The 23,355-nt window shown below is 33.7% G+C and overlaps 1 protein-coding gene across 1 annotated transcript in view; it reads right to left on the reverse strand.

Annotated features, from left to right (window-relative positions):
• Positions 1-943: 943 nt before the first annotated feature.
• The window catches only part of LOC108752109 (protein mahjong), a 99,600-nt gene continuing 77,188 nt past the window's right edge, over positions 944-23,355 (reverse strand). Inside the window, exons 10-16 of the mRNA XM_018492734.1 lie at positions 17,211-17,452; positions 16,859-17,110; positions 14,465-14,654; positions 14,087-14,380; positions 13,485-13,893; positions 11,845-12,066; positions 944-1,254 (exon numbers count right to left, since the gene is read on the reverse strand). Coding sequence (XP_018348236.1) covers positions 1,043-1,254; positions 11,845-12,066; positions 13,485-13,893; positions 14,087-14,380; positions 14,465-14,654; positions 16,859-17,110; positions 17,211-17,452 — 1,821 coding nt within the window. The 3' untranslated portion in view covers positions 944-1,042. The remainder of the gene's footprint in view (positions 1,255-11,844; positions 12,067-13,484; positions 13,894-14,086; positions 14,381-14,464; positions 14,655-16,858; positions 17,111-17,210; positions 17,453-23,355) is intronic.

The following is a 23,355-nucleotide window of genomic DNA, read 5'->3' on the forward strand; positions in this document are numbered from 1 at the left end:
GAGAGGAATAAAAATAATTTCGTCCTATTTTTACAAGCGTTTCAGAACGATTTCATTAATTTGTTTTGTCCAAATTCTTTTTATTTACAAATGGCATGCAAGAAACTTCAACATGTGTCTTTTTCGCTTATGACATGACATCACGATCCTATATGTGGCGACTCAGGAATCTTAATAAACTTTTTAATGGTAACGATGAGTTATATTTCAAAAGTGAATTATAACGGTAGCGTTATCGATACCGTGATGAAAAATTATAAAAGAATGAACCAATCATTATTATACAAAAGTAACGATAATGGTAACGGCGTTATTTCGATAGCTAATGCGTTATTTCCCATACTTGAGTTTAATTTGTTCTATCTACCTACGAGCAGTATGCATATGAGCACGCACCGCTTGTAAATACAGACAACAAACTCAAACTTACATCTATTAGACATTCTGTATACAGTCTTTATATTTGTATATCATATACTAATAAATAATTCACATATGATTGAAAAGAACATATAACATGTTTTTATTTAATTATCAAACAGAATATGCATAATAATCATTTACAATCAATTATTTGAAGAGTACAAAATATCGATCATGAAACTTTTTTCTTAGGATGAAAAGTTAAAAATTTCTCCATTAACTTCAATGGTTAAGTTTTCACTTTTCACTTTCTATCTTAAAATAAAGTTTCATGATTGATACCCAGATATTTCTGTGTAAAACCAATACAGAATATCCAAATTACAATAGAAAAGTTAGTTGTAATTATACATTTAGAATATTCAATTAATAACCATAATAAAATTCCTTTTTAATACTTATGTGTATATATGTATATATACACACTCACGCACGCACGCACGCACGCACGCACGCACGCACGCACGCACGCACGCACGCACGCACGCACGCACGCACGCACGCACGCATGTGTGTGTATGTGTGTGTGAATGGATAGATGTGGGTGTGTGTGTCCGTGCTTGTATGTATCGTTAATTCTATCCGCGCACGCAAACAAAATTGTATTTCTTAATGGCATTCATGAAAACAATATCTCTAGATCATCCATGTCTGACAAAGAGAAATCATCGGATAGATCATGAATGTCAACATTAGGATCATAATCTGCACTGTCGTCACCAGAATCATCTCCATCTCCACCATCCTCATCCTCGCCATCATCATTATTTTCTCTGTCATTTTGATCGTTATCATCACCATCCTCTGCACCAGCATCCGCATTATCACCGTCTATTTTCACAGAATGCAAATAAATTCTAGTTTCACATTTGAACATTACAATTTAGTTTACAAATAAATAAAAATATAGTACTTGAGAAATATTAAGATATAGTATCATGCTCCCTTAAGTCTCGTCGGAACGAATATGACTTGTAGTAGTGCGCCTGCGCACGCTTTGACAATAGTGTTTAAAATGTACCTTGCTGCAAATTCCTATGCGTTTTTTCATGGGTTCCTATAGAGGACTATAAGATTTTGTAGGAGTTTGTGTAATTATCTATAGAATTTGCGCATGCATAGGTATACGTAGGACATTTATAGGAATGCAATTAAGATAATAGAGGTACTCACAGGAATATAGACAGATGCCTCAGAATTAAAAGGTCTATAGGATACTAATTTGATGTATAGCAACATGTAGGCGCACGTAAAACAAAGAAGAGGTGCCCCATGGGAACTGAAAATGCCTATAGGCTAAGGATGACGTATGCACATCTCCTATGTCAACTTATGAGGGCAAGTCAATAAGTTTTTAGTAAAACATAGTAAAATACATTTTTTTTGATCGATTCATTTTTATTTCTCAACATAGTCTCCTTTCAGCTCGATACACTTGATCCAACGATTCTCCAACTTTTTTAAGCCGTCCGAATAATATGATTTGTCCAACCCTTCAAAATAAACCTCTGTTTAGGCGATGAGCTGTTCTCTGGTAGTGAATCTCTTTCCTCCGAACCATTTCTTCAGGTTTGGAAACAGAAAAGTCGCAGAGGACCTCTGACGAATATGCTGGATGGGGAAGCAATTCGTAGCGGAATTCGTTGAATTTGGTCATCTGTGCCCACTTGTGAACCCGTGCATTGTCTTGATGAAAAAGCACTTTTTTCTTCGCCAAATGGGGACATTTTTTTTTTCTTTAAAATGTTGTTGAAACGGTCCACTAAGACTGCATAGTAATCGCCATTGATCGTTTGCTTCGATGGAAGGTAATCGATATGAATTATACCACGTGCATTCCAAAAAACTGTAGCCATCATCTTTCCGGCCGACTTCACGGTCTTCGCTTTCTTCGGAGTTGGTTCACCCGATGAAGTTCATTGTTTTGACTGTTCCTTCGTCTCGGGTGTGAAGTAATGGATTCATGTTTCGTCCACAGTAATGAATCGACGCAGAAATTCATTTGGATTAGGTTGAAATATCTCCAAACATTGTTTTGAAATCGGCACAAAGTCGCGCTTATGGTCTACAGTGAGCAAACGCGGCATCTATCTTGCCGATAGCTTTTTCATACTCAATTGTTCGTGCAAAATTGAAATCACTGTGCTATGTAATATGCCTGTGGCCTCAACAAGTGCTCGCGCACTTTCACTCGTCGATCAGTCAATATCGTGGACTTTATCGATGATTTCTGGCGTAGCAGTCTCAATTGGACGTCCCGAACGAGATGCATCACATGTACGACCACGTTTAAATTCATTCACCCAATTGGTTACAGTCGAAAACGCTGGTGCAGATGTGTTATGAACATTATCCAACTCGGCTTTGATTTCTTTCACCGTTAAATCTTTCATATGTAGATGTTTGATCACTGTACGAAACTCGTTTTTTTCCATTTTGCAAAAAATACAAAGACTATTCGCTTTAATCATCTACAGAAATTGTAGTGTAGTACTTAAATGTTTGTAAGTAGTGCTACTATTGGCAATATATTTTTCTTTCCGCGCAGCGCTGTGGAGATGGCGTGTTAGACAAAACGAAGCGAGACGCTCTCCCGACCGATCATTCCTTTGTAATGGCAAGACCAGTGAGCGTATTATTTTATATTATCTACCGCGATTTTTTAGAATATATTATCTAAAAGTGATACGACCTCTTGTTTTGTTGCGAGACCTATCCTGGATATATTACAGAAATAAAACCACGCGATAAATTCCGCTCAAAATTTGACAGTAATCAGCTGAAAAATGCTACTTGTCAAAAAGTAATGTGACATGACACTGCGAGAACCCTCTAACAGATTTTCTAAGAACTTATTGACTTGACCTCGTACATGTTCCTATACGTCAAAGTGTAGTATCCTATAGGTCTTTAGTTCCCATGACGCATCTCTTCCGCATTCCCATGAGTATTCCTATATCAACTTGAGAGAATATAATAATTCGTAACTCCCAAAAACTGGAAGCTACGATAATAGTTAATAAACGAAATATGTTCCACGTCGGGTGAAAAATAATCTTGACTGTCATAAGGAAAATATATACTCATGACTTTTTTGAGTCACAAAACACATCTTGTTCATCACGTGACTTTCAATTTTTGGAGTTATGAAAAAATTATCTTAAGATTTTCACGTGAAATTACATCAATCGACTGTTATAGCATTTTGTGTACACACTCTAATATGTATATTATAGGGACTATACAGAGTGTCTCAGAATATTTGTGACTATTTTGGGACTATACAAAGTATCTCAAAATATTTGGAACTATTTTTATGTGTGTGCAGATAGAGCGGATAAATTGAACCGAAAGATCCTCTATCATTTTGCAATTTTCGCAATTATTACCCAATGAATGTTTAAAATCGACGCTGAGACAACTTTAAGATATCTTTAAGAGTTCTTCGAAAAACATCTTTAAAATATGTCATAAAGAACTCTAAAAAATATCTTATGCGTTGATTTTACCCGCTTATTCGGCAATTTTTAGAAACTATTTTGAAAAATTGCAAAATGATACAGGACTTTTCGACTCAGTTTAATCTACTTAATCTGCACACGAAAATAGTCCCAAATACGAGACATCCTGTTTATCATTTAGGTACGATTCAACGTGCATATCATTCTTTTTCTCATGCGATCCTATATGAGCCTCTTTTCATGGACTGATGTCATAGATTCCTATGTAAAACCTTGTAGAAAAATTTCCTATGTTATTCTATATATACATGCTGCATAAATCCTATAGATATCTATTGTAAGAAATTTAGAAGAAATAGGCCCAACAGAGAGCTATCAGCGTCAGAGCTGTGTGGCTCAGGAAGTTTACCAACTCGGAGGAGACTAGGTCTGAGTTCGAGACGAGGAACGCCTTGATATTTTTCTCTGTTGTCATCAATTGTTTACACTATACAAGCTCCTACAGAATAGGAAACAGAGAATAAGAATTTCAATCTACTAGAAATCATGTATTGTGGAATACACAGTTTCTAGTAGGTTAGAATTCTTATTTTGTTCCCTGTTTCCTATTCCTTTCATTGTGCGCAGCCCCTGTTACATCCTGGCAGATCTCTCTCTCCTATTATCAATTTATATTATCTTTAGTTTACTTCTAGATTAGTATTTCATTTTCACTTTGATATTTCACCTTTATTTTAAAACTTTATTATATCTTTCAAGTTCGAAGGGCATGTTTTAGTTAAACCGATAGATAGATAACGTTTATATACCTTTAAGGAATGTCTAAGAATATCTCATCTTTTTCAAAGAAGCCCTTCTATTAAATAATAAATAAAAGCGTATATTAACATTATATTAATGATAATGTATACTACATTAATGGTTAGCAATTAAGTAATTAACAGCAAAATAGAACGAATATCTTTTCTTCTTTTTTATTTTTTTTTCTTCCCATAAAATTAAATTTTAGATATGTAATCCAGAATGTAGTAGATTCGCCTCGCATAAGGATGTTAGTTAAGTAAAACCGAATTTTTATTATAAATTATTAAAACTCTCAACTATTATCTATTAAGATTAAACTTGTAGAGCTGGGAGTAGTAGGGTTTACGCGAAGCCTTGCTGCTTTATCTTAAGGAAACAAACGTGAGTATAGGTTCTACCAAACCTTGAGGAACATTGATCCTGAAAGAACACTCCCACATTCATTTCCAAAATGACCATTTCAAGGATCTTCCTGACCATGCTCGCGAACTCTGATTCGCTCGAGTCATCCAAAGCGGCCTACGCTCCCGCGACCAATCCCTTGAGGTTAGGTCGTCGGTAGAGGAAATGTCGTAGGTAAATGAGAATCCAGTGACTCTCATCTATGGTCGAGTAGAATGAGCGCTCCTCTTCCCGCTAATACGATCGTACGGCAATACGATCGAAGAACCGATTGCACGTAGTGATCAGGTGGCGTGCCAAATGCGTTTCTCTTAAAATGGATATAAAAAGAGTGACGCCAGAAATCGTCATTTGGTGTCCTACGTCCTATCTATATGATGCAATTTTTCGTTTTCTTTCTAACCTTTTCTTTCTAACTAATAGTAAGGACACTTAATGGCAGAATCAATCAGCAATAGGCACATGCATTGGCATCTCTTCATGCTTTGGCACTCTCTTTATATCCATTCTAGTTCCTCTTATCGATCACATTAGCGGTCGAATGGAGTAGAGTGCGGCTCCTCCTCCCGCAGAGCGAACACCGACATTTTCTGGAGATGGAGACGAGCAGCAGTTGAGTAAAGTGGACGCAGCTTCTTTCGCCGAGGGCGGAAAAATTTCGGCAAAAAAAAGAAGACATAATGGTTTCTTCTGCCAAATACGTTGTTTTCTCAGTCATCTGTGTCAACGCTCTTTAGAAATCGAGATAAGGATCTCTTATCGTTCCATAATATAGATCGCTGAGAGCCTAGCGATCGAGTAGAGTCGAAGATGACTCCTGCCTCCATTTTACCGCGCGTTCGGATTTTTTAAATCCAAGCTGATAAGCTCGGACACCCAGGTACTAATATCTAATCTCGTCAGAAATTTTCAATAATAACGACATTCTTTGAAATTCTTGTTCAGATTCCATTCAGGAAGAGGCCCATTATAGCTTTAGTGATGATACTCATTTTAGACTGTGATTTAAACATGAGATGCAGATGCTCAAGAATAAGGAGATCAGCACATCGCAATATCGGCGCCGATCATTCTTGATGAAGGCGCCTCCTCCACTCGCTTCATTCTCCAGGAGCCTGTCTTCATCGCTCTCAATCAGAGTCCAGGAACCAATGCTGTTATTAAACGAAAGGTGATCGTTGTGATTAGTACCTCAGAGATGTTTGTAGAGAATAATTGCTCTACGAAAATCATCCGAAGGCTAGTTTCTCTCATTGTTCTTTCTTATTGAAAATTCTTCAATAAGAAAACGATGCATCTGTGATTTGAAAGGTATCTATAGATCCTTTCTATATTAAGTCAAAGGACTGGTAAATGGTCGCCCACTCAATGAATGAAGGAACTTGAATAGTCACCCTCATCAAGACTTCAATGTTCTAACGGTGTGAACGCTGGCACGAATTATTCGAGATCCACCGCTGCACACAATTTGGCTAAGCCGAGTCAAATGCTAAAGCAATTATCAATTTGATAAATTTTTTAAGACAATGCTGATCTAGCTACATGCTCAAGTTGTGGAATGAGGATCAGCTGGCTGTATCTAAGCAATTATGATAGTACACTATCTAAGTGGGAAGCCGCCGTTATGCTATTATGAATAGCTCGCAAATGATAGCCGCCTTAGTACGAGCTTCTTCTAACGGTAAGAATTTAGAATCGACAAAGACTGCAGTCGGTATTCATCAACTTCCATTTCACGTCCAAACGTTGAGCAAGGTTAGTACTTGGGTGATCGTTTAAGATCACCGCATGAAATTGACATGCAAATTATCGCATCATCGACAAGGCTATCTTCAAAAGTGATAGAATCCCTGCGCTTGTAAAACTACTGAGTTCCCTAGTAGAGTCCGTTTTTTTTACGCAATAACACGACATTACACAATTTATTGCCTTACCAAAAAGTTTCTAAGACCATGCGCTTTGCTGGTTTACTTCTTTGAACGGAGCATGTCTCAAGGACGTGCACTGCAGTGCATTAATTCGCTGGGTCATAGCGGTCCGATTTATCGATATTTTTTATTCAAATACTATCAACTTTACAGAAAAACTGCAAGAGACAAAAGTCTCATTTATTTTCTTCTCATAGAACTCTAAGAATTTTTTCAGAGTTTTTTATGAACTTTTTAGTACTGCATTTTCTTATTTTCGATAAGTCGGATCGTTACTATGATCCAGCGAATTAATACACTGCACTGTACATATGCACTGACAAGTCTTTGGCTAAAGCAACGCCTTTCGTCGCTTCTCAGCGGATCTTCGCGATTGCGAGATTTTTAATTGTTAACAAGAACAACGCTATCCTACATTAGCAGATTCTTTCAATTTTTTATTTCACCAAGATTGTAGCACTGACATGAAAAGCCAAAGAGCTATATTATTATAGCGTCATTGTACGATAGAATCAATCATGTTATAATTACAATATCACGCTATTGTACGATAAGATCAATCTTATATTGCCATTCACATAATGGCGGTGAAGAGTTTACTAATTTATGCTATCATCAGCGACTCCAACCGGACCGGTCTCTATATCAGATTCGATTAACAAGCATTATTCTGCTTTACATTGTTGGTAGGAACTTTGCAGTCAATACCGTACACTTTCCTTTGGGTCTTCCTCAGCTTCTGGGCCTTCGGTTGAAGTTAACAAGCATCTATATCCATTTCAGACTTAATTCTTCAAAATCAGCTGATTCGCAAATATTCCATAACTATCTCATAATCAGCGACAATCAAGCTTTCCCGTCCTTGTTACAATCTCATATGAAATCAATTCTGGTCGCAATTAAGATATCAGAATTTATTCATATAACTCAGTGCCTTTTAAAAAGGTTAAACATCAATTTGATGTTTCTACTTGTCCTCTAAACGGTTAATTGAGCTCAGACTTCCAGATTTCTTATTTCATCCTCAGATGCATTTCTTCTTTATCATGTCAATCGTATGTAACATAGTTTCCCAAACTTTTTTGACTCATTGAGGAACATGACCTTGTGCCTCCAGGATTATCAATGTCCGTCCGCAGATTTCCTTGGAGTCCACTGGTGGAAGATAACGTCAATTTTGAGAAACTATAAATCATAATTTATGTCACGGATCTTTTATACTAATCATAGTAATAGGAAAATGGCACATATACACCATGTATGTTTGCATACACTCTATGTCCATTGCAGTTTCTTTTTACGCAACTTGCATTCTGATTCGGATCTAATAATTGATGCCTGATCTCCCTTATTCATTCTCTTTTGGCTCATAGACTCCGAGATGTTTGTTTCATATATCTGTCAAATGCTATATTAATATGTCCTAGGGCCTTAGGCCCCTAGTGTACCTTATCTCAGCTAAGTTTCATCAAAACGTTTTTTCTCAGCGTTTAAAATTAAAAAAATTAAAGGTTAAATATATTAGTATCCAGGAAATAAACGTCGTTAATTGCTTATTAAAATAAAAATATTCCAATTAAGCCATTTTAAAGATTAATCGTAACACTCTAATTATCACTTTGAAAATTAAAAATAATAACTAATTAATTCATTTAAATCTAATGGCGAATTCGGCACACATGCTCTGGTGCTGCTTTGACATGGCGCAAGGGCAGAATCACTGTCAAAAATGTCGGTGCAGCATTTTTTGAATTTGTTCAGTTTTTTCGATTGGTCTGAATATAAATTCAGCACTACACTGAGTCAGTCTTCATTTACCGAATACGATAATCCTAAGACTCCTGAGTAATTGCGGCGGCTTTTTGCAAAAACTAATGAACATTTCAGGCTCGTTTAGGGCTAAATTTATTTATTTAGGACATACATTATTAGGGCATTTATTAGGGCTACATTTTACAAGAATTTCAAAGCTTTGTTTAAATTTCAGTGAATAGAGAGCGAGTGAAAAAAGGCCTTTTTTAGAGGTTTTTATTTTTTTTCTACTTTCTTTTTTTTTCTAACTAATAGATCGATTTAATGTTCCACGTCTCATTTTGTAGATATTTCGAATACCTACATTTTTCATACCGAACTTTTTTTCATACAATCAATATCTTTCGTTTTATAAGCGAAAAATGTGCTTTTTACAACTATTCGATTTTTTTCTTCACAGTCTCGAGTTTCAAACATACGCATTTCTTTTCTGATGGCCTTTCGAAGATTTTCGTGAAGAGAAATGCTAGTTTATAATCTTTTTCCGGTAAAATTCTACTTCTATTGAACTATTCTTGCTACTCGAGTTTATGGAGAAGATATATAAAAAATATCGCGCATGAAAAATCATAAACAATTCAATTTCGTAAACTGTTGCGTTTTAACATAATTTATACTATTTTGGATTAATGGGAGGGATACACTATTACTATAATTTATTAAAACTTATGTATTATTTGGAATGCTCTTCGCCCCTTATTGATGCCGAGGGCTACCGAGCGGCCGAGATTGCCGAGAAAGCATTTTCTCGAAACAAGCGACTAGTGTGAGAAGAAGCTCGCTGTCTCGTCACGTTCGGCGCGTCGAAGGCAAGCACTCGTGTTTGAGTGTGTGGCTACTGGTTTCGCCAGACCGCCATTTGATTCTGTGTCACCACCGTCAACGCAGAGTTCTTGGAACCTTAACACACTAATATAGTGCGTACAAGCCAAATGCGTGGCACTGAAAAAGTTTGCATTCAGTGCGCACTAGTGCAGTCTGCCGAATTCACTATAAATTTACTTCCAGAATTAATTATCATTGATTTTCAATTTCATTGATTTTCATCGATTTCATTGATTTTCAATTTCAATCATTTTATCTCATGTAACATTCTATATTCATCTCGTACTCATACGGAGAGAACATTTCTCTGCTGGATATAGACTTGGAGATCTAATTTTATTTGTTTTATGAAGAGGATCAAGCTTAATGAGTAAAACAGCAAAAGATTTTGAGTAAGATTCTAGCAATCAGCTCAAGTATCTTACAAAATTATTTTGATGGAGTCTAACGGAGTTTATTTTCGGATCTGTTAATTAATTTTTAGATCCTTCAACACAATCATTTTCTTCGTGCAAGATTGTTCAAATTGCATTTAAAACAGTAAACCGATGGATCAAACTTAAAAAGACTGAGAAGTTAACGCTATCATATCTTAGCAGTAATCACATATCAGCAAACGGTGAGCAAGAAAGTCGCTTTACATCTGATCAAGCGATAGAATAACATTGCGAATTTAGAATCTGCGTCGACTCTTCAACAAATTGAATGTTAATCAGAGAATGATTCTCAACAGAGGATTAGTCTAACGTTGCGCTCTTAGCGCAGGAACCAAAAGGTAACTTCAACTAATCCTCTTTATCGGTCTTGAATTTTCTCTCCCAGAGAATAAAACAGGCGGCAAATCAAGCGTTACATCCATTCGGACGCGAGACTTAAGAAAGCATCATTATTAGATTAAACGAATTTACCTAAGTAAAATTCAATCTTAATTATGCTCCTGGTCTCGTCCAGATGGATCTCCCAACCCTCTTTCATCGGCTCATTTTGATTTAGGCGATTTGCTGCGGAAGCTTTGAATAAGATAGCGCAGGCTGGGCGGCGTGCGGAAGAACTAGGTTCACAGCACGCGAAGTGGAAGCGCCAAACATCGGCTTTGGTTTTTGGCAGTACTTTAAATACTGTTGTCGAAATGTGTGTATGCAGGCGCACTACTATAAATTATACTTATCTGGACGAGACCAGGAACATAATGAAGACCGAACTTCATTTAGGTAAGTTTGTTTAATCTAATAATTAATGATAAGTACTATAACTTAGTGATAATAATATTTAGATATAAAAATCTTAATGATAAATATTACGATAACATAATATTATAACACAGCTAGTAAGAGCTAAAAAGAAATAGAAATCGATCAGAGCGACTGTGGCGTGTGTATGCGCGCGCGCGTGTCGAGATAGGGATGGCTGATTTGTGTGTATATGTTGATAGGACGCTGGATTTTTACCATGATGGAATTAATAAAGTGAAGCACACACTCCCGTGAATATGCAGTATGAATTTGAGTGGCATTTTATAGCTATATATTTAGCTGTTCCAGTATAAACAGCGCTATTATACGCAGGAAAGTGCATATTGGTGAACATTTGATTATTTCCAGTTTACTGTCGCCATTGTGCGCAATGTGTGTGTTTTATCTTATTAATTCCACGATTTTTACAATCGTAGTAGAAAGCGTGTAAGTATATTGCGTGATTTTGGAATGAGTATATGTTGAATGCGTATATGTTGTGGCGTGGTAATTGGATTAAGTAGGTGGCGTACGTTTGTAAATACATGGTATAAAAATATAATTTCATTTTCAAGGATGCGCAGTCGTCTTGAACATGGCTACTCTTTGACTAATCAAAGTGTTGCCGTAAATTTAGAGCAAGCATTTGATTGGTTGTTCTTATTTAGAGACCGATTTTGTAACTTTTAACGACAGTCGTTGATGCCATTGCGCAGTTTTTGTTACTCTACATAATATCTGCGCAATGACATCAACGACTATCGTTAAGAGTTACAGAATCGGTTTCTTAGTCTGCCGACTATTATACGCAATGAAATACCTTATATTCTTATACCATAAATACATATATAGTTAATTTTGTTTATTGCATGCGGATAGATTGAAAACAGAAGTTCTTGTAATCCCATTAGGGAACAATAAATCTTATCTATTTATTAATATAATATTAATTTTTACCATCTGCATTATCAGATGCATCATCATCACTGGCATCAAGATCATCTTCTTCATCGTCCTCATCAGCTTCATCTTCATCGTCTCTTCGTCTTCCCACATCATATAATCTAACACATGATTCCTGTATGCTAGAGAATTCACCCATATTTTCTACTATAGCAATTTGAGTGTCAAATTTGTTACAGGCAAGACCATAAATTCCCCTTTTCACATCACAAGTTGCTGAAATATTAATATATGAAATTAATCATAATTAATAATCTTAATTAATTATTTATAGCAAAATTCATATTTCATAAAATAAAACTTATCTTTTAAGAGGATGCTAAAGTCGTCCTATTTTACCATCATTTCCATTCGATGAAAAATCTCCGAATTGAATTTATGGATTATAAAATGTTATTACAGAATTAACGCAGTTAATGAATTTATGGATTATAAAATGTTATTACAGAATTACGCAGAATCTCAGCTGCACTGGATTTCAAGAGAAAATTGAAAAAAAGTTAAAAAACTTACTTTTGGCTCGTACAGCTGTTACTTCAGATATATATTTGCTTAATATAAGAGTTTTAGAGTCCATATCTTATTATAAAAATAAGCGTGCAGCTAAGATCGCATTACTAGAACGAACGATACCGAGTTTGTAGAACTAAAATTGAAAGTAAAATAGAAAGTTCTAGAAGAAAAATTTTTTCACCGAATGGAAAATATGTGTACACGGATGCTTTGGGAATGTCAATAGAGCCAAAATTCCGTGTAGCAGTAGTTGTGCGGTTTTGCGATAGATGGTGTTGACATATGTTAGATAAGGATAGATGTATATATGCGTTTGAGTAAGATAAAACGATATACAGAGTGTCTCATTTTAATATCCCATCTCAAAAAATTTTTTTATTTTTGGTTTTAGAAAGAAATGTTTCAGACAAAAGTTGTATGGCTTTGAGGAGGACGTAAGATAATGTCATTGGTTTGACCTTGAGTAGTTGCTTGAAGGTCACGTGAAGGTTACCTTTAATTTCTTAAGTGGAACTTTCTACTTTTTATTACATATTCTTGTAGATCATCCAGAGCTTTCCAAAACACTATAATTAAGTTCATTTTTATTAAGTACTTTTCGAATTGTAAGGCTTGCAAGTTACAGCATTAGCATTATCCAAGATGTCCGGCTGACGACTAAAACCTCGTTCAGGATCGTAACTGGAATAACATTCGTTAAGTTTTCTCGATTGTTTCTCTTATTTTCATTTTTGCACCAAAGATTTATTTTTACGCAAAAATGAAAATAAGAGAAACAATCTCCAATGACATTGATCTTAACGAATTCAAGTAACTACTCAAGGTCAAACTAATGACACTATCTTATGTCCCCCTCAAAGCCATACAACTTTTGTCTGAAATATTTTTTTCTAAGATCCTAAATAAAAGTTATTTAAGATAGGACATTAAAATGGGATACCCTGTATAACATAATGTAAGAAATGAATCAAAGATGCCACTAACTATTATCGAATTTGGAATTTAAAAAAATCTATATTATCGACTTCGATCAAATTCAGTAATCGGTTTAGAAATCCCTTATAAATTGTAATAACATATTTTTTGTGTTTTTTAAATATAATAATAAGCTTCCCTCTTACCAATATTACTATAATCTAAAGCATCTAGAGTCTTGAAAGATGTTGCGTAATGAGAATCGTTTTCATTATCTTGGTCTAATGCAACAGCATATATAATATTGTTGACTGGTGAGAAGATTACTTCCATTTCATCAAGAGTAGGAACTGTCTTAAGTAGGTGAAATGTTCTCAAATCCCATACTTCAGTATTAGATACAACCTCAGTCCCATTTGGATGAAAAACTCCATTTAATATTTGATTCAATTTATCGAATTTATGAATTTCTTTGCCTGAATTAACATCCCATAATATGCCATCGCTAAGTACTAATTCGTCATTCATACTAAAAGTTGCTCGATTTTTAGTATATTGATTTGAGATAGACGGAGTCAAAGTTGTTAATAGTTTTCCAGTTCCTATATCATATATCTATAATAGAAAAAATATATATGAAATAGTCTTAGAAAGATCTTTTAAGATATAAAGTAATTGGAAAGTGAAATAAGACGCTACTGATAACTTAACTATTAAAATAGTGTCATTTAAATTAAGTTAGCGCATTTTTATTATGCGATGTAGTTAAGTACAGTTAAATGCTAATAGAATTAGTACATATATTTACCGTCGCACTCTCGCCTTGGGTACCAATTATTCTATCTTGTAATTTGCTAAATTCAACATAATCTTCATTTTCTAAGGGAAATTTCATTTCAAAAAACGCTCCTATGTCCCAGAGTATTGACATAGGACTTCTCCAGGCGGTGGTGGTCAACAAAAGATTACCACGCTGATTACATTCCATATGATACACATATGATTCATGACATTGATAAGTTGCTTCTTCCATTCCTGTATGGATATTGAACATTTTGATGTCTCCAGTCTGGGTGCCCAAAATGAGATATTGTGTGCAAGGCTGCATTCAAAAATAGGATTAAAGAGAGAAACAAAACAATAGTGTAAAAAAAACTAGAATAATTTACAATGAATTAAAATTTACCGAAAAAGTACAACAAGTGAAAATCCCTCCTACATCAGTAGGCCGAAAAGTTTTTATAGGGCAAAAACGGCTATAAATATGTCTTCTATCTAATCTTCTACCATCCATTCCTAATGCTCGTCTAGTTAATCTCATTGTTACATTAGTAGGTGAAGAATTTTTTGTACATGGGTCTGGACATTTATGTGGTCTGTAATATTAATGAAAGAGTCAAATTTGAAATGTCGAATTTTAAACTGCTGTACCAATAAGCAATGAGTAGTGGAGACATGCATTCTAATAGCGGATTTGATTGGACACACTAGTGTGCACTGGTGCATATTAAAATTGTTGTATATTGAATAAAGAAATGAAATACAAATATTTCAAATGATAAAATGCCTGATACATTTTTATGAAGCAGCAACAATAAAGGCTGTATTTCAAAATTGACTATCAATAACTAAAAATCTATAGTGCATGTAACGTGAACTGTAGATTTTCAGTACTGGCAGTAAATTTTGAAACATGGCAAAGGTGTACTGATAATAAGGTTTCGCAGTTTAATGTATACTTATATTAAACATGTATTTTTACATCAATTTGTGACTTTAATGTGCATTAGTGTCTCCAATCGAATTCGCTATGAGAGAGCCACGCACGTGTGGCAGTGTGAATAATAACCGAGGTGCTATTGGGCTCATGATGTAAGAAGACAAGGTGGAAGTACCATTCTCGAGGATGCGCAGTAAGAGAGTGAATTTTTGGATTAAAATTTGATTGGCTATTCCAATATGCCAGCGCTATTATACGCAGGAAAGTGCATAGAGGGCAACATTTGATTGGTTATTTTCAGTATTGATATCGCCATTATGTGCAATGATACTCATTGTACTCTTACATCATGATTGGGCTCATGTGTATTTAGAGTGGAATGAGAAAAAGTAAAAAATTCAGATATAATGTATATGAAAAATTTGTAGCAAGAATCTAGAAATATGCATGCAAAATTTTATTTCGATAAAATAATTTTTACCTTTGTCGGAAATATTTCTATTTTCAAGGGCTTAGAATAGGGGTTATTTCATATCATTTTTAACTAGATTGGTTACTTCAAAATTTGATAAATTTTTGACAAAGTTACCATTAATTTATTTATGTTTTTTTAGAGAGTTGACCAATTAAAAAAAAATGTTTTACTCTTTATGTCGTGGCGATTATTTTAAATCGGTAGCGATAGCAGTTTTACAATTTGGCGTTAATTATTATATATATATGTAGCTCTTATTTTATTTATTCTATTTGAATTAACAAAATACCATTCTTTTTAGATTAAAACATGTCTTTCTTTTACATCATTACAAAATTTTTACACTTACAATATATGTCAAGGTCATTAATTTTTTAAGGTGCTGACCTTTTGTGAATATTTTTATTCTGCAAATCATCTCAATCAATTTTTATCATTGCAGCACGTATAACAATGCAAATTCTAGATTTGTTTTATGTCCTCCATTTTTCAGTTATAGTTATTAAAGAATTAGATGTTTTATACTTTACTTATCTTGAAAAGCCTGTTGAAAAACTGGAAGGCAAAACAAATTTTTTTCATCATCTTTGTACTTTTCTGATATACCACTATTCACATTAAATTGATTAGGGTGTTTTGTACCCATCCTGATAAAATTTTGAATTAAAGATTGAGAGAAATGTAAAATTTATATCAGAAAGAGAGGGGGGAGAGGGAGGAAGAGTGAGAGAAAGAGAGAGGGAGGGGGGGGGAGAAATATAACATGAAAACTAATAATTTTAGGCAAAAAGTAATAATGCAAAAAAAAAAGATTAGTCTCAAGAAAATGAATTTTTATTATCCAGATCAAATAAATAAAACAAGAGTTAGAATAAATTAATAATTAACACAAATGTTTGAAAATTGTAAAATTGCTGTGTGCCGATTTAAAATGGCTATCATGGTAAGTAACAAATTTATTTAAAAAAATACTTTTTAACTCTTAAAACATAAATAAATAAGTGATAACATTATAAAAATTTAAAAAATTATGAAGGAACTACCATGATTAAAATGATATGGAATGATACTTACTCTACACTCCTAAAAATATAAATATAGCTGGCGGCAATAATAAATTATTTTATCGAAATGAAATTTTGCAAGAATATTTGTAGATTCTTGTTTGTTACAAGTTTTTCTGCCATATTCAAATTTCCAACTTTTGGTTTTTCGCTTTATCCTCATTTACGTGACGCTCTTAGTATGCATTGTTCGATGGTGCAGCGATTTAAATTCGAATCTGCATCACTGATTTAAGTACATACATAAACAAAATAAAACAAATAATCGCATTTTTCATACTATACAACTATTTTATTTATAAATATAGAAATATTACTTACTCAAAAAGATTGAATTGTGGACACGTTACCATAGGATTTTTACACAAAGCATGTTGATTGGTTAAATATTCTGTAATAATAGAATCCAGAGTAACAGATAAATTAGAGGTGGCTACACCAGGCCCTCCACCACTTCCAGGATCTCTGAAAATCTGTTTCTGTAAAGATCTACAGCTAATTGATTGGGACTGTATCATAGATTGATAATTCATTGGAATGATTAGAGGTTGCCTTTCAGACGACATTGATTTCCTACAACATAACAAATATTTTAAGAAAAGAAAAATTGATTGACGACAAATAAGAAAATAAATAAAAGAAAATAAAGTATTGAAGGAAGTACAACTCTTACTTCTGATTAATTTGTAACTTAATTGGCTGATTTGCATTATTCGAAATAACGTTTTGATTCAAGCAATCTGCAAGTTTTAATCGGATATTATTATTCCCAGATGATGAACTAGTGCATCCACCCGTATGGGATATAAATCGAGATGATGTGGGAGTATTGTTTCGATAAGTAGTTTCTCTTTGTGTACATCTATTTGTATTATACAAATTAACAGGGGCACCTGGAGAAAAACTATTTCTTGGCTAAAAAAAATAACATTTTGATATTTGTAATAATTATATTATACAAAAGCGTCAACTGTTTATTATTTTATAATTATTAAAAAATATGCACGCACAACACGCACGCACATAAAATGGGACAATTAAAATGTTACAAGCTATGTAACTACATATCGTTTTATATAAGCATCTATTTGTTTTCGTTATATCATTGATTCATCTCATTACACCACGCATACAGATATTAAGATATGTTGGTGATTCCTTCCGATTCTTTAATAACATATAATCATTAAATGTAGGACTGCCTGCCTATGTACGTCTCCGTCTATTATATTCTCTCTCCTCACAAAAGCTCGTCTCTCAACTTCTTGTTGAGTATGTTAATACTGTGTATACATAATTTCAGTATGTATATAATTGGATACAACACATTCAAAATTTATACTTTTGTTTTACGATGCTAAATTTGATGTTTTTACACTTGTTTCAGGCTTCTAATTAGCTAAATGGTTTCATTTATATCGTGAATTTAGGTCGCGGCCTATATACCCCAAATTCGACCTAAATTATTTAGATCCCTCGCTAAACATTTGAGAAATGACCAGATCTGGTTGTAGGTCAGACTTCGATTATTGGTGACCTGACCTGAAATAGTTCGACCTACCATCATTTGTTAATCTCAAATCGATGTATGTCATGTCGTCGGTAATGAACATATATCATATCTCGTAAAAGTTCAAAAAATACTTAAAGGGTCGTTCAAAGAAAAGTTCAAAGAGTTTGTGTTCAGGCTGCTTACGGTGTAAATGATTGGTGCCTAGACCTATTTTGCATTATAGATCAGGCCGCGTATAAGTCTCTCGATGTAAACGTAGCTAATATCCGATTGACTTTCATTCTTCGTTTGTATTGTTTCAATTGTATTGTTTGTTATTGTAATATTTATGTTCAAATAACTTTTCTTACCTACGTGATTGTCTTCATTTCAATGAGAAACTTCATTTTGCTTCATCGTTATCTACACGTTTTCAATCGTCTTTATCTTATCCTCTTTTATCGTACAGAATAACAAATAAATTTCAGGCTGTCTCTTATATTGTGTGGCAGTCAAATACTTCAATCTCTTACCTAATGATATTTGTTCCTCTACAATTCTACATTCAGATCTATTTCTCTTCTACATTGCTTCTCGTTTTTAACGTCAATTTATTATGTCAGTAGATTTTATTTTCATTTCATATTCTCATACTCTTGTTTTTCGTCATAGTTACTATTGTATCATTGTTAACGTTATCATTGTTGATTGATGAAGCTCGATACTTATTGTTGCGCAAATGTTGTTATAAATCTTTCATCAAAGTCTAAATAACATTTCACTGACACCTTTTTTTGAAGTGTCATTCTGAAACTACATATATCGCGTTTTATGCGTATAAATTTATAAATTTTGGCAAATCAATAAAGCTTATTATTGTTATTAAAAAATTAATAGTTTACGATATTTTATATTTTAAATTAAAATGTACCAGAATATCTTGTAAACAATTAATTTTTTGATATTTCTGCTTAAATATTTTTGAATGCAGAATACTTAAGGGAATCATATTACGTAAAAAATTCATATTATTCCATTTAAACAAGTAAAAGCAATCTTTATGCGATCTTAAAAATCGATTTAAACAAATTTTAATTTTATCATTATTTGTCTCCTTTGAAATTATATAACTTCTGTTTGAACATATTTTTGATTTAACTGATATTTTCAGGGATAATAACTTCTAATATTACAAATGCCCTACGTACTCGTATATACAAGATGTTTCTAATTCCTGTATGTGGAGTATAAGATACTGTATATGCGTAATACTTTATGCTAAAATAAATGCTTTTAATTCGCGTACTTATGACCACACGTGACCTTGATCTCGTGACCTTGATCACACGTGACCTTGACCACACGTGACCTTGATCTCGTGACCTTGATCACACGTGACCTTGACCACACGTGACCTTGATTAGAAGAACTAGTGCGCACTAGTGCATATTAAAGCCGTTGTACACTGATTTAATTTAAGTATAAAAATGAAATGCAAATATTTCGAATTATGGTATAAGTATATATTTTACCTAATAGTATAATAAAACGTATTGAATATTTCAAGATTTAATCGATTTCTAGGTTTATGTATAAATCTTTACATTATTTTGTATATGACAGCTTTAATGTGCATTAGGTGCGCCCAATCAAATTCGCTATTAGTCTTTGGATAGTATTCATAAGTAACGTTTTAAGATGTTAATACAATCGTATTACAATTAATTTACGACATCTTAACTGTAATTAAGACAGTCTTAAATAATAAGAATCTCAATTGAGTATCAACTCTTGACCTTCTTCCATATCGTATTGCTAAAAATATGAGAAATTAACAAAATAATTATTGCCTTCATTCCTCATGTAATAAATAACTAAAAAAATTTTCTTTAATTCTACAGAAAATGTTTTCAAGCATTAAGGAGATGTTCTAATGTTAGAAGTTTAAAAATCGATTTTTTTCTTTCTAAAACTACATGTCATTGAAATTGTGTCTATAGAAGAAATTTGTCATATTTATAAAATTGAAGAAGTTACAGCGCCTCAAAGCGAACAGCGCACAGTATCGAATTAGGACCGCTAGACTATTATCGTACGCCGAACAATAGATCCGTAGTGTTGCAAGTTATTTAGGTCCTTCAAGAACACACCTTTAGGATAGTTCTAGGAGAAATCTATTTATGTTTTGTTTAGTAAATAAATTTCAGTGTTGCTTCGAGTATTGAACAGAGCAGTAGCAAGCGCGTAGCAAAAGTGTTTACGTATAGCTGAACGCAATATCGATTGAATAATAATGAAAATGGATAGAAAAGAGAGGAAATCCAAATTTCAGGATTCACGGCAAATGGAGATTTAAAAAAAAACTAGTATACTGCCGAAAAAGAAACCGGATTGACCATTAAAGCGAAAGTTGAGTGACGCTTATAAAAAAACTCGAGAATAAGGTAGGAAAAAAAATTCCGCAGGACTTTCTTGAGAAGAAAGAGACCCTGGCATTAACTGTAAGTAATATTATTTTCATGAAATTGGTATAAAAAATTTAAAATATGTTTTTTTCGAAATCATGTTTTTTAAAACTGTTTAATGAATATCTTCAGTTCTACTGGCCGATCGTGTCCAATTGTGTGTGCAGCTTTAGCAAATATATCATTATCATCGGTATCACGATTACATGGAAAAAAAATTTTTTCGATTTTTTACAACTCTTCAAAAGACCAAAAAAAAACATAAAATCACAGATTTAACTTAGTGCCGTCATTTTAATAATTTTCATACTTTAGTTTTTCTCATAGTTCCGACCTTAACCGCACTCATATTGATTAAGAAACACTTTGATTTTGTTTCAGATAAGGAGAAATCATATAATCCATCAAATACTAGGATAACTATTTTTTTCCAATCCTTTGGGTCGAGGAGAGCTTTACAGTCTTTATATACCAAAATTTCGTTTAAAAAAAATTCATGAATATTGTTAAAATAAATACACCTGTAAAAAGTTCTTCGTAAAAATTTACATTAATGTTTAAAAAAAAAATCTGAAAAATAATATAAAAAACTGCCTTTTACAATAGAATACTTCCTTAGTTCTATTCTCTTCTTTTAAACATCTTTACTACTGTAAAATACCATGCTTGAGTGCACGAATTTTAGCAATTTAATTAGCTAATATTAAATCATTCTCAATAAAAATTATTGCAGTCTTGACATTTTTGTATTACAATTTTCATTTCAAATTATCTCAGAAATTTGCTATTGTATTACATTAAGGCTGGTATTCATAGTCAGATCTTATATTCAAGACCATCTTAAGTTCAGTCTTGAAATGTCACGAATCAGAACACCAGCATTTTAAGACATTACTTAAGACAGTCTTGAAGAATCGACTATAAATACTCATGTCTAGGACATTTTGTGTTAGACTGACAAAAAAAAAAAATTTGTTTTAGTCGGCCTCTCGGCTCAAAAGCTTCCATTTCATGCCAAAATCTTTATCCAAAAATATGATTTAAAGGTCGCTAGTGAACGATTTTTAAATCAACGTTTCAATTTTCCTTAATACATGTTCGATTTAATGCTAAAATAATATAATATAATCTGAATTTTAAATGTGATACTGTATGTTTTTTTAGGCTGAACACGATACAATAATTCATTTAGCTGTACGATGTACGGCCTTAGGAAATACAACTTAATTAAAAATGACCAAATTTCGAGTTCAATTTTAGCAAGGTTCCAAGCATTCAAATGGGTCGTTACTCCTCTCAAATTGTAGGCTTGTTCATCTAAAACAAGATCTAGTTGAAATTTTCCTGGAACTTCCTACAGGGCCTTTAAAAGTTGCATTTAACTAACCTTAGTAGAAGGTCCCAAAAAAATTCCAATCTCTGGGTGAAAACCTACAATTTGAGGAAAGTAACGATCCATTTGAACGCTTGGAACTTTGTTAAAATCGACCTTGAACTCGAAATTTGATCATTTTTTTTACATTAATCGGGCTGTATTTTTAAGACGTATCTCGTAGAGCTAAATAAATTATTGCGTTCAACCATATCGTGTTCAACAACCAAAAAAAAATATACAATACCACATTTAAAATCTGGATTAAGCTAGTTTTGCTTATCAAACCAACATATATTAAGGAAAATCGGAACCGATTTAAAAATCGTTCACTAGCTATCTCTAAATTTTAATATTTTTAAATAAAAATTTAGGGATGTTCTTTTAACCATGAAATAGAAACTTTTGAGCTAAGAGCTTGATTAAAAAAAATTTTTTTTTCCTTGTCAGTCTATTATACCAGGTGTACAAGTATGAAATGTGGATTTGAGAAAACAGATGGCGCATCAATGCAGTGTGTGGTATAAAGATTCGACTGTTATGCCATTTTGAAGTGCCATCAACAAGTGTCAGACGCGCACGAGTGATAAATTGAAAAAGTGTTTGCATAGTGTTGTGTTGCTGTGTTCGATATGTCGAAATTTATACCAAACAAAGAGCATTCGCGGACAGCATTAATTTCTTGTTTTCATTTGAAGAAAACTGCTGCTGAATCATACCGATTACTTCGAGAAGCTTATGGTGAACATGCTCCATCGCAAAATACGTGTGAACGATGGTTTCGGCGTTTTAAAAGTGGTGACTCCGATGTTGCAGACAAGGAACACGGAAAACCGCCAAAAAGGTACGAAGATGTGGAATTGCAAGCATTGTTGGACGAAGATGATTCACAAACACAAAAACAACTCGCAGAGCAATTGAGCGTTAGTCAACATGCTGTTTCCAATCGCCTACGAGAGATGGGAAAGATTCAGAAGACCGAAAGATGGATACCGCATGAGTTGGACGGCAGGCAGATGGAGAGGCGCAAAAACACATGTGAAATTTTGCTTGCACGATACAAAAGGTCGTTTTTGCATCGTATCGTTAGTGGGGATGAAAAGTGGATTTATTTTGAGAATCCCAAGCGCAAAAAATCATGGGTAGACCCAGGTGCACCATCCACATCGACCGAATCGCTTCGGCAGAAAGACGATGCTCTGTGTTTGGTGGGACCAGAAGGGTGTGGTCTATTATGAGCTGTTAAAACCTGTGAAACGGTTAATGCTGGACGCTACCAACAACAATTGATCGATTTGAACCGTTCGCTGTTTGAAAAAAGACCAGAATATCAGAAAAGAGACAACACAAAGTCATTTTTCTTCATGACAATGCTCCATCACATATGGCAAAACCGGTTCGCGACACGTTGGAAGCACTCAGCAGGGAAGTTCTACCTCACGCGGCTTACTCACCAGACTTGGCTCCTTCCGATTACCACTTGTTTGCA

This window comes from Trachymyrmex septentrionalis, unplaced genomic scaffold (genome assembly GCF_001594115.1).
Source record: "Trachymyrmex septentrionalis isolate Tsep2-gDNA-1 unplaced genomic scaffold, Tsep1.0 scaffold54, whole genome shotgun sequence".
Classification (NCBI taxonomy): Eukaryota; Metazoa; Arthropoda; class Insecta; order Hymenoptera; family Formicidae; genus Trachymyrmex; species Trachymyrmex septentrionalis.